Here is a 14,328-nt window from a genome sequence, read left to right as displayed (position 1 = left end):
CACTTTCCCTCAAACAAATCAAATTAATTCAATTTCCCTAAAATGGGACCCAAAAAATTCCCCAAATTTTCTTTCAATTTTGAAAATGCTAGCCACCACATTCTCCAATCTCAGCCCACCATAGTCGCACCAGGTCGTCGCCATCCACCATCCCAAACGCCCTTCACTCTACTAACAGAAGGTAGCATTTCAAAACTCTACTAACACTCGTGATTTTGTTTTTGTTGCATGCGATCCTAAGAGCCATTCTTTGGGGGCTTTGTCATTTATTAATAATGGAGTCAATTTGTTTGTCACAAAAGTTATTTATGGGTTAACAGTTGGGTTCCTGTGTCCAGGAGGCCAGGGTAGAGGCGAATAACCACCCCAAAAAAAGAGACTGATACAGCAAGATCAGTTTGGTGTTTTTGACGGTTTGATTTTTGTCTTGAAATATTATTATTCCATTTCTTATCTTGTGTCTCTTCAACCAAAAAATGGTAACACCTTGTCATTTTTATTTACAAGTGGATTGAGTCATATCTGAATAATTGCAGGGATGACCAATTTAAAGTGTAAGTGTTAGTGTTGATGAGTTAAGAGTGTTGCCTTTTCCCGTTTGTTGTTTTGTTTGCACATCTCAATGTATATGGAAAGAAGCTTGTGCTTTATCTTTTATTTTCTTTCTGTTATGAAGTTCTCCAAAATTTCAACTAGTCTATGTGTTATGTGCATTGCATTGACGCTCATTTTTGTTCTGCATTGTTTTTCAATATAATTGTTATTTCCATTCCTTTATGAAGATATTTATTTGTTTTGTTCTCTTTAAGGGTACTCTTAAATCACCCTTGTCCTGTAGGAGAAGAAAACAGTGCTTCTTGCCAAACAATGGAAGAGCTTATTTACACCAATGGAAGACTATTGAAGGTGGTGTCAAGTTTCTGAAGAAAGGCGTACTGGGGTATGTTTTAAAAATTTGATCAACTTATATTCGAATTATTCATTCCATATAATTTTCAATTGTGACCACTTTGTTTTATCATTCTCTCTCTATTGTTGTGAGTATTCATTCTTCATTCTGCAATGCAGGGTGTTGATCCAAGTATTAGAGTAGGATTTGGTCATTCCTCCTTGAAGTAAGAATCTTCTTTCATGTTAGCTATGTATTGTTTTTAACTTAATCATGCATGCGATCACTTTATTGTTGATTTGATATATAATTCTCTCTCTCTATAGGGCTTGTTTCAAATTTTTTAATAGCCTTTAGGTTAATGGTCTCCTCGAAATTCTTGATACAGGCAACCGGTCTGGAACATGTGGCTTGTTATGTCCTCTTACCTTGATTCCAGTTTATTGATGTCTTCCATGGTACAATTAGGCACAGAATTTAAAAAAAAAAAAAAAAAAAAAATAGAAAGATTCATCAATTTGGCTTGGTGTGTGCTATGGTTAGCATATTTTTTGGCATAGGTATTGGCTTAAAGGCTCTCATATTTAACTTATATAAAGAGAGTGTTACAATTTCTCACTTCCGTTATTCTTTATTCTCTGTGTTTAAGTATAAAGAACTATACGCTTTTGTTTGGTCTGCGTGGAAATATATTGAATTGATGAAAATATTTGTAAGAAAGCTGCAAAGAAAATTACACTAGTGTTAGATTCTATTTGTAATTTGGTTTCTTAGTTGACTATGGTCTAGTGTTTCTTCTCCATTTTCCTCATAGGTAGAAGTTTAATTAATTTTGGAGTGAACTAATTTTTTCATGTTTCTGATTTATTTTCTGAATCAGACCAGATTTGAATAGATTTTCTAATTAAATGCAGATCAAGGCTGAATTTTGATTTCTGGTAGGACTACCGGGAGTTTGTGTGTCTTTGCACTTGCAGTTTGGACAATGTTTAGGAGTTTTCTGCAACTTCGTAGTTTGTGCAATTTAGTGTTTTTGCTGTTTCTGGGAGAACTTTGCAGTTTGTACAGTTTTTTTTGTTGATTATGAAGCTTGGGCATTTTTTTTTGAGTTTCTAGGAGTGTCATGCAGTGATTGCAGTGTTTGGTTGGCTGGCGTGAAGTGTGGGCATGTTGAAGTTGCTGCAACAGAAAGCTGCTTCTTTTGTGTCTGTGTGGTGTTTCTAGAGGGATTTTGGGAAGGTGCTGGCTGTGGAGCTGCAGCTTAATTGCTGCATTTTTCTGCGTTCCATGGACAGTTCTGCAGGTTTTGCAGTTTCTTGTTGCTGGAAGTTAAGATTATTTGGGGAGGCTGTGGAGTTCCGGCGTTCTAGACTTGCAGTTTCGGGATGTTTTTTCGGAGTTGCAACTCAATTGTTTGCATTTTTGCAACTTGTGCAGTGTGTGTTCAACATCTGAAAACTGATTTTTTTTGGCAGCTCAGCAGTGTATAGTTTGCTGGATAACATTTCATTTGAGTTAAAACTTAAAAGTATTTTTCAATTGTACTACTTTAACACTTTTGATTTGAGTTAAAAGTACCTTTTACAATTGTATAGTTTGCTGGATGCACATTTCATTTGAGTTAATCTACTGTACAATGTACTCCTTGGTTAGAAATTAGCCATCTTGTAATGAAATTAAATACAACAGCATTAACTACAAGGTACAAATGGGCTCTATACTCAAAAAACAAAGTGAGATTACATAGTCAGTTGAGATGAGGGCCATAATAGCACTAAATTACCATATAGCATTAACTACAAAGGTACAAATGGTCCCTAATAGCACTAAATTTCCATTTGTAGATTCTACTTAATCCCCACGCCTGTGTGAACATTTTTGCCAACTGGTAAAATGCCTTCTGCTGAGCTGCATTGGCAACCACTAAAAAGTATTGCATGCTAACTTCACATCTCTCTTCACTCCAATCCCTTAAGTACATTACTCCAAGGTTTATAATGCCCACTAGCCTCTTCATTATCAGCTGCCTTCCAAAGTACTCTTTTCCTATAGTACAAAAATGGTTTTCATTCTAAACTCTTCAAATAACTCTTAAAGAACTTTAAAGAACTTAATCAATATAGATGACAGCAAAAAGGGATACTAGGTTCAAGCAAAAATAGTAAAAAAAACGTCGCCGATGCTATAAGTACCATTAAATCTCTTTGGGTAGTTACTTCTAGACAACCATTGATGGTGTCTAGAAGCGTCAGCCATTCAAGGCCTTAGTGTAGTTCCTTTCAACACCAGCTCCTCTGCATTATCTCTCAAGAAATTCCATGGACTGGGGTTCACCCCTATCTGCAACCTTGGAAAACCATGCCCATGCTTGGCACGTCACGCCTCAATCCTCTCAATCCAAAGGATACAAAAACACCCAATTTTGTACTTCCCCAACATTCTTCTGTGCCTGATACTCTAAAATCTAGAACGCCTCGTCATCCTCCCCTCGCGACTTTCTTATGCCCCCTTATTTCTTCAGCTCCATTTGAATCCTAACTGGTTCAATCCCTGGTGAATCCTTTGAAATCAAAAACTATTCACTGCTATCTAAACTAATTAGCATATAATTAACTGCATTCTCATGCATCTGCTGCCAAAAAAAAAAAAAAAAAAAAAAACAACTATGAGGCATTAAGATATTTGACATCTTCTTTTTTATCTTTCCGTAAACAAATATGAAGGCAATATGAATCATCTTTCTATAAAGAACAACTAGAAAACATAAATGCAAGAATAATAAACCTACAGACATTTGAATATGTTTCCATTCAATTTGTTCGCAGTACTAGATTGATATGTTCCACATTATGAGTTCAAGAAGAGGGTGTTTCCAAGGTCGCAAATCAAAACTCATATAAATTTAGTCCAGGTTACAGCCTATATCTAAAATGCAAACCCAACTAATATACTGTAAGGAATTTCCATACAAAAAAAAGGTCAGTTAAGAAGAACAACCTGATTCAGTTATTGCAGAGTATGTGTCCACTGGTTGCGATGTGCCGTATTTTCCCATTCCAAGAACTTACCAATCTAGGAAACAACTCTCTAGATAGACAGAATGTCCAAGTGCACCAAAACCACCAAACCCCTGCAAATTAATGATAGAGCCTTTATTATCAGGCTAAATAAGTGAACACAACAATGTGATGAATATGTGCCCCAACTCTCTTCTCTGTATTTACCATCAAGCACAAAACATCATTAATTATCAGGCCAACCAGTTAAAATGACATAGTATATTCTAAATCTGAATAACGAACTAGTGCTTAACATCTCCATTTACTAATAAGAAAGGAAAAAGCTCTTGTGATCAAATGGAGTTCCATTATTGATAAAAGCTCTTTGCTTTCTGTTTTGTTAGTCCTTGGTTGAATTAAGAGAGCTATCATGTCAACTAACTTCCCAATAGTCTTTTAAAAATATTAAATTACCATACCCAAGAATTTTGGTTAGAGTATTACATTACCCCTGCAAGATTCATCACTCCAAATAAGTCAATAATTTGTATGGACTCAAAACACATCTTGTTGAAATCATAAATAAAAGGATTATTTTTGTATGCCTTTTTGCTAATTTACTTCTTTGAAAAAAAAAAAACTTTTAACTTTGATTACTCAACCATACATACACTTCTAATAACTATAAAGCTTGCTAATTACGCCTAAGCAAACGATGTTTAAACCTTCACACCAAACAAACACTCAATCAATGAACAATAATGAATGTAGAGTGTTAATACTCAGACCAAGTGAAAATCTTCCAAGTGAAGTCAAAGCAACGAGTGAACTCCACCAAGAGCAACACACTGAACAGGATCACACCCAAATAAGGGTTCAAAATAGGACAAAAACAGAATTTCATGCCCAAACCAAGTCTCCACATCTCCTTTCCCCAAACCCACAGCTTCCATCCACAACCAACCCTATGAAACAACCCACAGAATATTCAAACTTGAAAACCGAACCCACTTCAGAATCTTTCTGAACAAGTCGGCCGAGGAGTTGGGAGATGGTAAAGGGTAGAGAAAGAAGAGGTTTGCAACTGGCTGGGTAGAGTCTCACTTCTTCAATGCACCCCAACTGGCCTGAGGCGTCGTTTTGGTTTTCATTTGTGTGCGTGCAGGGAAGTGGGATTTTGGTGGATGAAGAGGAAGTGGAGAGATGGCGATTGAGAGTTGTCGTTTCAACGCAATTTAGAAAAACATGAAGAATAAAAAAAGGGTAATCTTTGTGAGTTGTTCTAATCCTAAATTATCTTATTATCAAAAAGCTTTTTGATATTGAAAAGATCAATTCGAATATTATAAAATAACCTACACAAAATTTTGTTATTTTAATGGTATTAATTAATAACAAAATCTCAATTTTCATGATTCTATATATTGTATAAGGTTTTTAATTTTTGTGTTGATTTTACCTCCAAAATTCTTAAACGTGGAAAAAAATAAACTTCATTTACAAATATCAATTATCGGTAGACTAAATTTATCTTATAGTATTAACAGACGGAATTAAACCATTGTCTCTAATGCCAACAAACGTGATCTAAATTTGATATTTTTATTGAATTCTCGTGAGAAAACTTATATGTTTTTACTATTAAAGGACCCAAAGAGTTAAGAGAGTTTAGGGGATCAAATTTTTTTGTGAGTAGAAATTGTTTAAGATGTTCTAATGGCGTATATTTCACTAATGAATATCATAATCTAAACTGTAATGAGTGAGATAATTATGGAAATATTCGTAAAGAAGGTTAAGGTTCTAAGAATTATGATCAGAGCATTTTTAGATTGGATGATAAAGAATTAAAGATTAGGAGAGTGTTTTGTTTCATCCCAAAATACCCATTTGGTCAGATGTTTGGATGATTGCACCTTCAATATACCCAAGAAGCACGATGTATATGTGAGTGATGAAGTGTGAAAGAATTTTTTTCAAATATTATCAACATTTGGATGGTTAGTTTACTTTAATTCTCCATTGCAGATGTTTTTACATGTAAATGATCCATTTTGTGAATTTATTTGTAGTTTGTCATGGTAATTATCTATTGTAGTTTTTCAAATCACTAATGCTAAAAGTATAAAGAATTTTAAAAAAATATTTATACGAAGTGATATGACAGGAAATGAATACAAAGATATCTGTATAAAATGATATGATAGAAAACAAATAAAATGATAAATATGATAAGTTTAACTTTTTATATCTACTCTTCCATTCATTTTCTATCATATCACTTTTTACAAGCATCACTTAGATTTGGCAAAACGGTTCAGATCCAGAGGTCCATGACATTAGACCCGTACTCGGTCCGACCGTTTGAAAGTGGGTGAGACGGGTACACCCGCGGGTCTCCGTTTGTTTTTTGAATTGAAATCCCTCGCTCATCTCCTCTCTCACACTCGCTCACTCTCGTCTCTCAAACTCACTCGCGCAAATCCACCAACCGTCGCCGCTACCCAGCAACTCCACCGTCGCTGCTTCTCTAGTCTGCACTCTCCAGAGCCACATCTGCAGTCTCCACCGTCGCCGCATCTCCAATCTCAGAGCCACAAACGCAACTCCACGTCTTGCTCATCCAAGATATGTGTATCTTTTGAACTCTTTAATCACATCCCCTGTTTCATAACTCACATTCACTCTCGTCTCTTTAACACTCATCTCACAGTCACTCACTCTCGGTTAAAGCTCCTCCAGTCTCCACCGACTGCCGCTTCTCCAGTCTCCACCGACCGCCGCTTGCTCAGGTAACATGAAGCCTCAATCTTTACCTTAAACTGCAGATAGCTACAATGAATTATATTATAATATATACATGAACTTGGAAATTTCATTGGAATGGGAGAAAAAACAAATTAGCTTCTATTTGTCTTAATTTGTTGCTCTTATCTCTTGAATGTACCGACTTCTTGTAATTATGGGGCCCGTCTCCGTCCGAGATTATGATTCAAGAAAGGTAATGATTGACATTTTCTTCAACCTTATGGGGAGACTGGGTCTGTGTGTTGGTTATTACAATATTGTTTTTATTCTAATTAAGGATTAAGACCCCAAATTGCAATCATGTCCTACCGGCTCCACCTGATTACTTAATCTAAATCTCACTTTCACTGCTTCTTCATTAATTTATTTTTTCAAGAGGATCTCTTTGGCTTTGATTTCCTCTCCGTTGGTTTTTGCTTGGTTGGGCGCTCTGTTGTATTGTGCATGTTCTCTGTGTGTGTGTTTGTTTGTGTTTGCCTTGGGATGTTGTGGGTTCCTTTCCTAGCAGTAGGAGGCAGTTTTTGGAGTGTTGTGGTCTTTTGAGTTCGGCGTTTTTTGGCTACTGTCCTTGCCCCATGTTGTTTGTTGGTATAGTGGGTTTTTTGGGTGATCTTGCCTGCTGTAGGCTCTTCTTCTGGGCTGTTGGGTTTTTGGTAGTTTTTTCCTGGCTGTTTGTTCTGTTTTTTGCTGGCGTAAGCCCTTGGTGGGTGGTTTCTTTGCTGGCTGTTCTGGTGTCTTGTTTGCTGCGGTCTGTGAGCTGGTTTGTGGTTGTGTGAAGACTGTTTCTGGCCTCCCCATGGTGTTTTTGAGGTGCTGCGTCTGGGTTTTTTCAGCTGCTGCTCTTGGGTAGTGTTGTTGGTTTTGCTTGGCCTGTCCAAAGGCTGTTGTTGGTTTTATTATTTAATGTAATGTATTTATAATACCAAACTTGTATGAAATGAGCTAATGCAGCTAATAATATACTCTTAATCTTATCAACTTTTCATTCAGTAATAAATATATTTAAATACATGTTTGAGGTCAATTACAAGTGATTTTATATTTTAAATGCTTTATTATTTTACATCCATTGCAATTTGCAACAAAAGAAAGTGAAAAATGTTTGAGCTCACTTAAAATTAAAGAAGTGAGAAAATATCTTTTACTTATCACTCATTCAAATCAATTAATAATTCAATTTGGTGAATTTTTGTGGTGAATTGAATTGAATTAAATTGAACTTTTGTGGTGAATTGAATTGAATTTGGAGTAGTTGATTGTGGGGGTGTAATTGTAAAATATAATAATTGCAGAAATTGTGGGGCTGTGATTTCAAAAATTGAAAACTGAAATGAACAGTATGGGTAACCGTGGGTCCACCGTACCCCCATAGGGTAGCAGGCGGGTCCAGTATTTTGGCCTCATTTAGATCGACCCGTTTTGGGTCTGGCCCACCTGCCCTTCAAGCATGCAATGTCTCACCAGCTATGATTTCACACCAAGTTTCTCCGGCTCAAGGTTATAATTCCTCAATTTAAGCCTCTTTGTCTACTCACAATGTTTCTAATAATTATGCAACAACTATTCCAGCTACAGTCAGAGAACCAGCTTGGTGCACCAGCTCAAGAGCCACTGCTCATGTCACAACAAATTTGAGTCAGTTGTTTGTTAATGCAAGCTACACTGGTTTTACTTCTTTACCAAGTTGGGAATTGTGAGCGTCTGAATATTTCTCATACAGGTTTTACTTCTTTACCAAGTTCTTTGAAATCTATGTTCTTTTATCTAAGCACTCGAACTCGACTCGATTGTTATAGTACCGAGTTCGAGTTTTAATCGAGTTTTTTGTACAGTGATCGAACTCAACTCGTGGGATTAATCGAGATATTCAAACTCGAACTTGACTTGACTAATGCCAAGTCGAATTCGAGCCAAAGCCGAGCCAAGCCGCTTAGTTTTCACCCCTAAACCCGACCAGTGGGAATATAGGTCACACTACGTGACATGAATTCTAAATGAAAATATGTTGATATATAAATGATGTGAATACTTTATGTAAGTTCTAAAGTAAAAATAAAATTATATGAAATGATATATTTGTCTTGATATCTGAAGTTCTGTTAATATTTTTATTCCTGTGCATATTAAATGTTATACAAACTTATATTATGTATGATTTTTACTATATCGAGTTGACAACTCTACCCAAATTTTGACTTATTTGATTTGTAAGACCTTGAAGATTTGAATATTTAATGTTTTGGTTTGGAGAATAAGTTTCCTTTGCGATTAATAATTTTATTAGAATTTTAGATATTAGTTTTTTGGTATTTGAGTAATTGAGTATCGTCTCAAACTGGTATGCAATTTTTTTATATTGGATTTGGGGCGTTGCATGCTTATTCAAACAAATATGTAGGAAAAGCTCTGCTAGGAACTGTACAAAACCAACATCAAACTTTTCAAATTCTTTGCCTCCCTGTTTATGTCTACCCGGAAGGTTTAACAGTAGGCCAAGAAAAGCTACAGTAGAAGGCGAATGCATGAGAAGAACGGTCACCGAGAAATGATTATCTCGATCTAACAATGGCTTTGCAAACTCAATTTGGTGAACAAGGTGGCCTGTGACTGGTGGAGCGATGAACAGAAGCTCAGCTTTCTTCATTTTGTTGGTGGTGGTTGTGATGAGTGAAGATTGAACTATATTTCTTTTCTTGGGTTTATTCCAGATGAGTGAGAAATGTAGACACTCATCTAGATCAAGTCTTCTATAAAATCATGTTAAACATGCTAATGTAATAAATTATTTATGTCCAATGTCCAATAAATGATTATTTATTTAAGTTTTACAATACTTTAGTTGCCGCTACCTATGCCACAGAAGATGCTTTTTGAATAATAGTTACATAGACATATTACATTTTGCCTCTGTTGATTGACAATCGTGACTTTTTAACGAAGTAAATAACTTTATGTAATGTACAAGTATTAGATCAGGTATTAATTAATATGTTAAATGAATTTGGATATAACTCATTTTCACAAATGAACTGAGGAAGCCCAATTATATATAGAGTAAACGACATGTTCCCATCTAAGGTTTATCCACCCTTAGTTTCATAAATTTCAGATTTCCAGTCTTAAATTAATTTAAGAATGGGAATATAAAATTTATGAAACCTAGGGTGAGAACTTGGCCACTTGCGAAACCTTGAATGGGAATATATATATATATATAACCCACTAATCTAGGGACGTGAGACAAATCCAATTTCAAACCACTTAGTTTAATTTTGAGAATGCAAGTGATTTAGGGAATGGGAAGTACTTCGTGATGAGAGTCAAAATTAGGTGGCTTCGTGACAAGAATAGTTCAGCTTTCTTTATTGGTGCTTAGTTTCATGGTAATGGTTACTTCTTGGATGCTACACATTTAATTATTTGAGATATTTCACATCATTAAAGTCATACTTTCTCACTGTTACGCAGTAAGGTGAAGAGACAGTACTAGTTATGAACCCCTGGCAGAAAGTAGAATCCATGAACATTATTGAAGAAATAAGACTCTGCAAGTGATTTGATATATGCAGTTGAAAGGGAGCTGCAAACAGGAGAATCCATGAGAAGAACAGTGACTGAGAAACGATCATCTCCATGTAACAAGCGCTTTGCCAACTCGATAGTGGAAACCAGGTGGCCTACTCCTGGTGCAGGGATGACAACAAGCCCAACTTTCTTCATTGTTGCTGGTGNAAAGGGGTATGAGTGATGGAGGTTTTAAACTTTGAGGGTTTATTAAAGGAGGATTATCATTGATACATTTTTCAAAATTTGAGGGTCTGTTACAATCAGATGTGGAATTGTCATCTAAATGATAAATTTGTAAACCTTGAGGGTAGCTTATATATTCTCCCACTATATTTTGATAACCAATTTTGTAATAAAAAGTGTGCTTAGTTAAGTAGTGGGGTGTGCTAAGAAATAAACTACTTTAAGCATTGGGTCGTCCCTCCTTTAAATAGATGGCGATGTAAGACTTTATAACCCGCCAAAATATTTTTTATTTTTTATTTTTTTTATCGGAGGTTTCTGGGTCAATTTGTGCATATCTCAACTAATTCTTTAGGATCTTGAAGGTGACATCCGGATAAACCTCTCAATGGTTATCCCCGCCTAACTGCTGAGTGTTGACTGTTGAGGCGCTGGGGCTGTCGTTGAGCAAGCTCAAAACTGCAGAAAAAATTAGGGCTGTGAAGATTGAAGTGTGAACTGCGAATCTGTGATGCGAGTGTCTGAGTGAGGGCTTGAGGCTGTCGCAATTAGGGAAAGGAAAAAGGTGGAATTGCGGATTTGAATCAAACGTTGACTTTGTAACTCTCTAGGAGGCTCAATTTCTCCTCCAAAAGTACGAAATTATATTGGAGAAATTTAATGCAGTTGACCTATATAATAGTTCTGCCCACTTAGCTGTTACTAATATATTTGGAAGTGCTAGAAATGTTGTTAATTTTGGAGGTGCTGGAAGTGTTGATAAATTTGGAGGTGCTAGAAATATTGTTGATTCTAGAGGTGTTAGAAATGTGGTTTGATGATTCTTGCTATATGGTTTAGAGTTCACATAATTTTGATATTATGTGGTTTCTATCAACTGTAATAAGGAATTAGCTGTTTCAAACCAAAGTACAGATTGGATCAGAATCAGATGATAGAAAGAAAAATCAAAGTTGGGGTTTTTGAGAGCTTTTCAATAAACGTATTGGATAAAGCAATTCCTTCACAGACTCTCTCTCTCTCTCTTATCTTCCCTGCAAGTCCCATCTGAAATACTACTTGAAAGAGAAGTCTACAGGAGGAGGAAGATTGATTAACCTTATTGAAATAATAGATTCTGCAAGTGATTTGGTGCATGCAGCTGTAAGAGAGGTGCCAAAAGGAGAATCCATGCGAAGAACAGTCACTGAGAAACGTTCATCTCGATCTAACAAGCGCTTTGCAAACTCAATTTGGGAAGCTAGTTGGCCAGCGCCTGGTCCAGGGATGAACACAAGCTCAGCTATCTTCATTGTTGGTGGTAAATGTGATGACAGAAGATGAAGTATATTTTTCCTTTATAGAAATTTATTGGTTAAATGTACAGTACATGATGTATATACCTCTACAACTCTCGAAAACTTATTTAAGAAATAGTCAAGAGGTCATAATCAAACTACGGGTAAAACAATTCAATAGTAGGCATGCTGAATGCCTCCATAGAATATCATGGATAAGTGGTTAGTGAACTGTTTATCGATCGAATATGACCATTTATGATGAATCACATGGACATTTAAAATGTAGTCAATGATGCATCATAAGATCGTACTAGTATATTATTAATCCTTAGACCTGAGATATCACAGTTGGATTCTGCATAAACGCATACTGTTCATATGGTGATAAACACGAGGATAATCATGTCATGTATTAATAAGCTGATTTGGCCATGTATTGTCTGTGTGAGGACAAGTGATAGTCAAAATTTCTAGAATTCAAAGATGTGCAATTGCTTATCTTGGTCCTATGGTAGCTCCGCCACTACTTATGCCTCGACTCAGAGATTACATATTGCTAACACTGGTAATACATACATTTGAGCAAAATCTAATATTACATTCGAAAAATAATGTTCCACATGCAAGGCCACTACTTTGTTCGTTTTGCTAAAATACCCGTCATTAACTGACATTAATTAACAATATCCTTAGTCAAACATATATGAAACTTGTAAAAGAAACTAACAATTGAAAAATAGATACAATGTATTACGTTACAACATTCTTCTTGGCTCTAAATGGGAGTGTTTGGAAACCTGCTGTGTTTGGGTAAAACTCTTCTTGGAAAACCGACTTGCCAAGGGAGGGTGCCCAAGCCTTTATAACCCACATGCCCACCATGTTCTCTTTCAATGTAGGATCCTAACATTCCACCACGCTTCCACAACCAACGTCCACGTCGGCTTCTTTACCCCTTGGGTGACTATGCGAATCTCCTTTCTCTCAGGCCTCCATGCCCTTTCTCGAGGTATCAGCCTGGGTCCAAGGTCAGCCTACCACATAGGCGTAGGATCATGCTCTGATACAAATTGATAGGAACTAACTCTAATAACTCAACAATTTTGGGCTGGCCCATGGGTCTTTCATGGGCTTGGGCAGAACTCTCCTTGGAAAACCAACTTGCCAAGGGAGAGTGCCCAAGCCTTTATAACCTACACGCCCACCCTTTTTCCTTTCAATGTGGGATCCTAACACTCTGGCTTGGGTACATAGCCATTATCTTCGGGTTGTGGCTTGCCATCTTCTGGCTTCGATGCATAGCCGTTATCTTTGAATTGCGGCTTGTCAGCTTCAAGCTTGGGTGCATAGCTGTTATCTTCAGATTGTGGCTTGTAAGCTTTTCGCTTGGGTGCATAGGCGTTATCTTTGGGTTGTGGCTTGTTAGCTTTAGGCTTTAGTGCATAAGCACTGTCTTCAGATTGTGGCTTGTAACCTTCAGGATTGGGTGAATAAGCGTTTTCTTTAGGTTGTGGCTTGTAAGCTTCGAACTTGGGTGAATAGTTATTGTCTTCAGGTTGTGGCTTGTAAGCTTCGAACTTGGGTGCATAGTTATTGTCTTCAAGTTGTGGCTTGAAAGCTTTAGGGTGCATAGTTATTGTCAACGGGTTGTGGCTTGTAAGCTTTAGACTTGAGTCAATAGTTATTATCTTCATATTGTGGCTTGTAAGCTCCAAACTTGGGTGTATAGTTATTGTCTTCAAGTTATGGCTTGTAAGCATCGAGCTTGGGTGCATTGGCATTGTCTTCGAGTTATGGCTTGTAAGCTTCAGACTTGGGTGCATAGTTATGGTCTTCAAGTTGTGGCTTGTAAGCTTTAGACTTTGGTTCTTGAGACTTTGGTTCGTCATCCTCAAGGTTGTCGCCATAGCCATAATCATTTGTAGAGGTATGGATCAGCAACGAGAAGAGAATAAAAGAGGTTGTGAAGAATAAAATAAAATAAAATAAAGAATTATTATTCGATGAGATATAACGATTAAAAACAATCATTGTGATATTAATATTGTTATCAAGTATTTATTTGAATGTTCCATGTTCAAATAGATCTGGGCAGATTCATTCTACCTTAATACATCAATTATATGTAAATTTATCAACACTTGATACCCTCTTATGATGCTAATTGATTTACAAAACATAATGAGTCCTATTTGCATCACCTTATTATGCGATGAGTGTATTTTACAACTTCAGTTCTAAAATTATTGTGTATTTTTGTTATTGTATTGTTTATTTCAAATTAGGATTACCATTTTTATTTATTGTGTATGCTTATTTATTAAATGTTTGTTTCCAGTTAATTTTGAATCTTCAGCATGTCTAACAGAATTTTTATATAAAAAACATAAGAAAAAGTTAAGGTAGACTGAAAAGTTAGTTAAATTGCAAAATATAGAATTTTCAATAACGTTATCATGAACTTTAAATGATGTAGAATGAACTTTAAATGAAATATGTTTAGTAAAAGAATAAACTAATAATAAGTGGATTCTATATGAATTATCCTATTTTTAGAGTTTTGGCCTTAGGCCCCAAATGTCCTTGAGCCAAGGTCAAAGTC

The 14,328-nt window shown here is 36.1% G+C and overlaps 1 protein-coding gene, 1 long non-coding RNA gene and 1 pseudogene across 2 annotated transcripts; 1 reads left to right on the top strand and 2 right to left on the bottom strand.

Moving 5' to 3' along the window:
- LOC116105943 overlaps window positions 1–7,494 on the bottom strand; it is a 71,361-nt pseudogene extending 63,867 nt beyond the window's left edge.
- LOC116105981 lies at window positions 116–368 on the top strand. Its single transcript, XR_004124188.1, has 2 exons — window positions 116–181; window positions 339–368. It is a non-coding gene; the product is annotated as an uncharacterized LOC116105981 (long non-coding RNA).
- Window positions 7,495–12,955: 5,461 nt separating the features above from the next.
- Window positions 12,956–13,633, bottom strand: LOC116105942 (extensin-like). Its single transcript, XM_031392303.1, has one exon. It carries the CDS (start codon window positions 13,631–13,633, stop codon window positions 12,956–12,958), a length of 678 nt encoding a protein of 225 aa, XP_031248163.1.
- Window positions 13,634–14,328: the final 695 nt, after the last annotated feature.

The sequence above is a fragment of the Pistacia vera genome, unplaced genomic scaffold (genome assembly GCF_008641045.1).
Source record: "Pistacia vera cultivar Batoury unplaced genomic scaffold, PisVer_v2 Contig507, whole genome shotgun sequence".
Lineage (NCBI taxonomy): Eukaryota > Viridiplantae > Streptophyta > Magnoliopsida > Sapindales > Anacardiaceae > Pistacia > Pistacia vera.
This window is presented reverse-complemented; position numbering and strand designations above follow the sequence as displayed.

Coding starts and splice junctions, on each gene's coding strand:
- LOC116105942 (XM_031392303.1), bottom strand. CDS start 13,633: ATGGCGACAACCTTGAGGATGACGAACCAAAGTCTCAAGAACCAAAGT.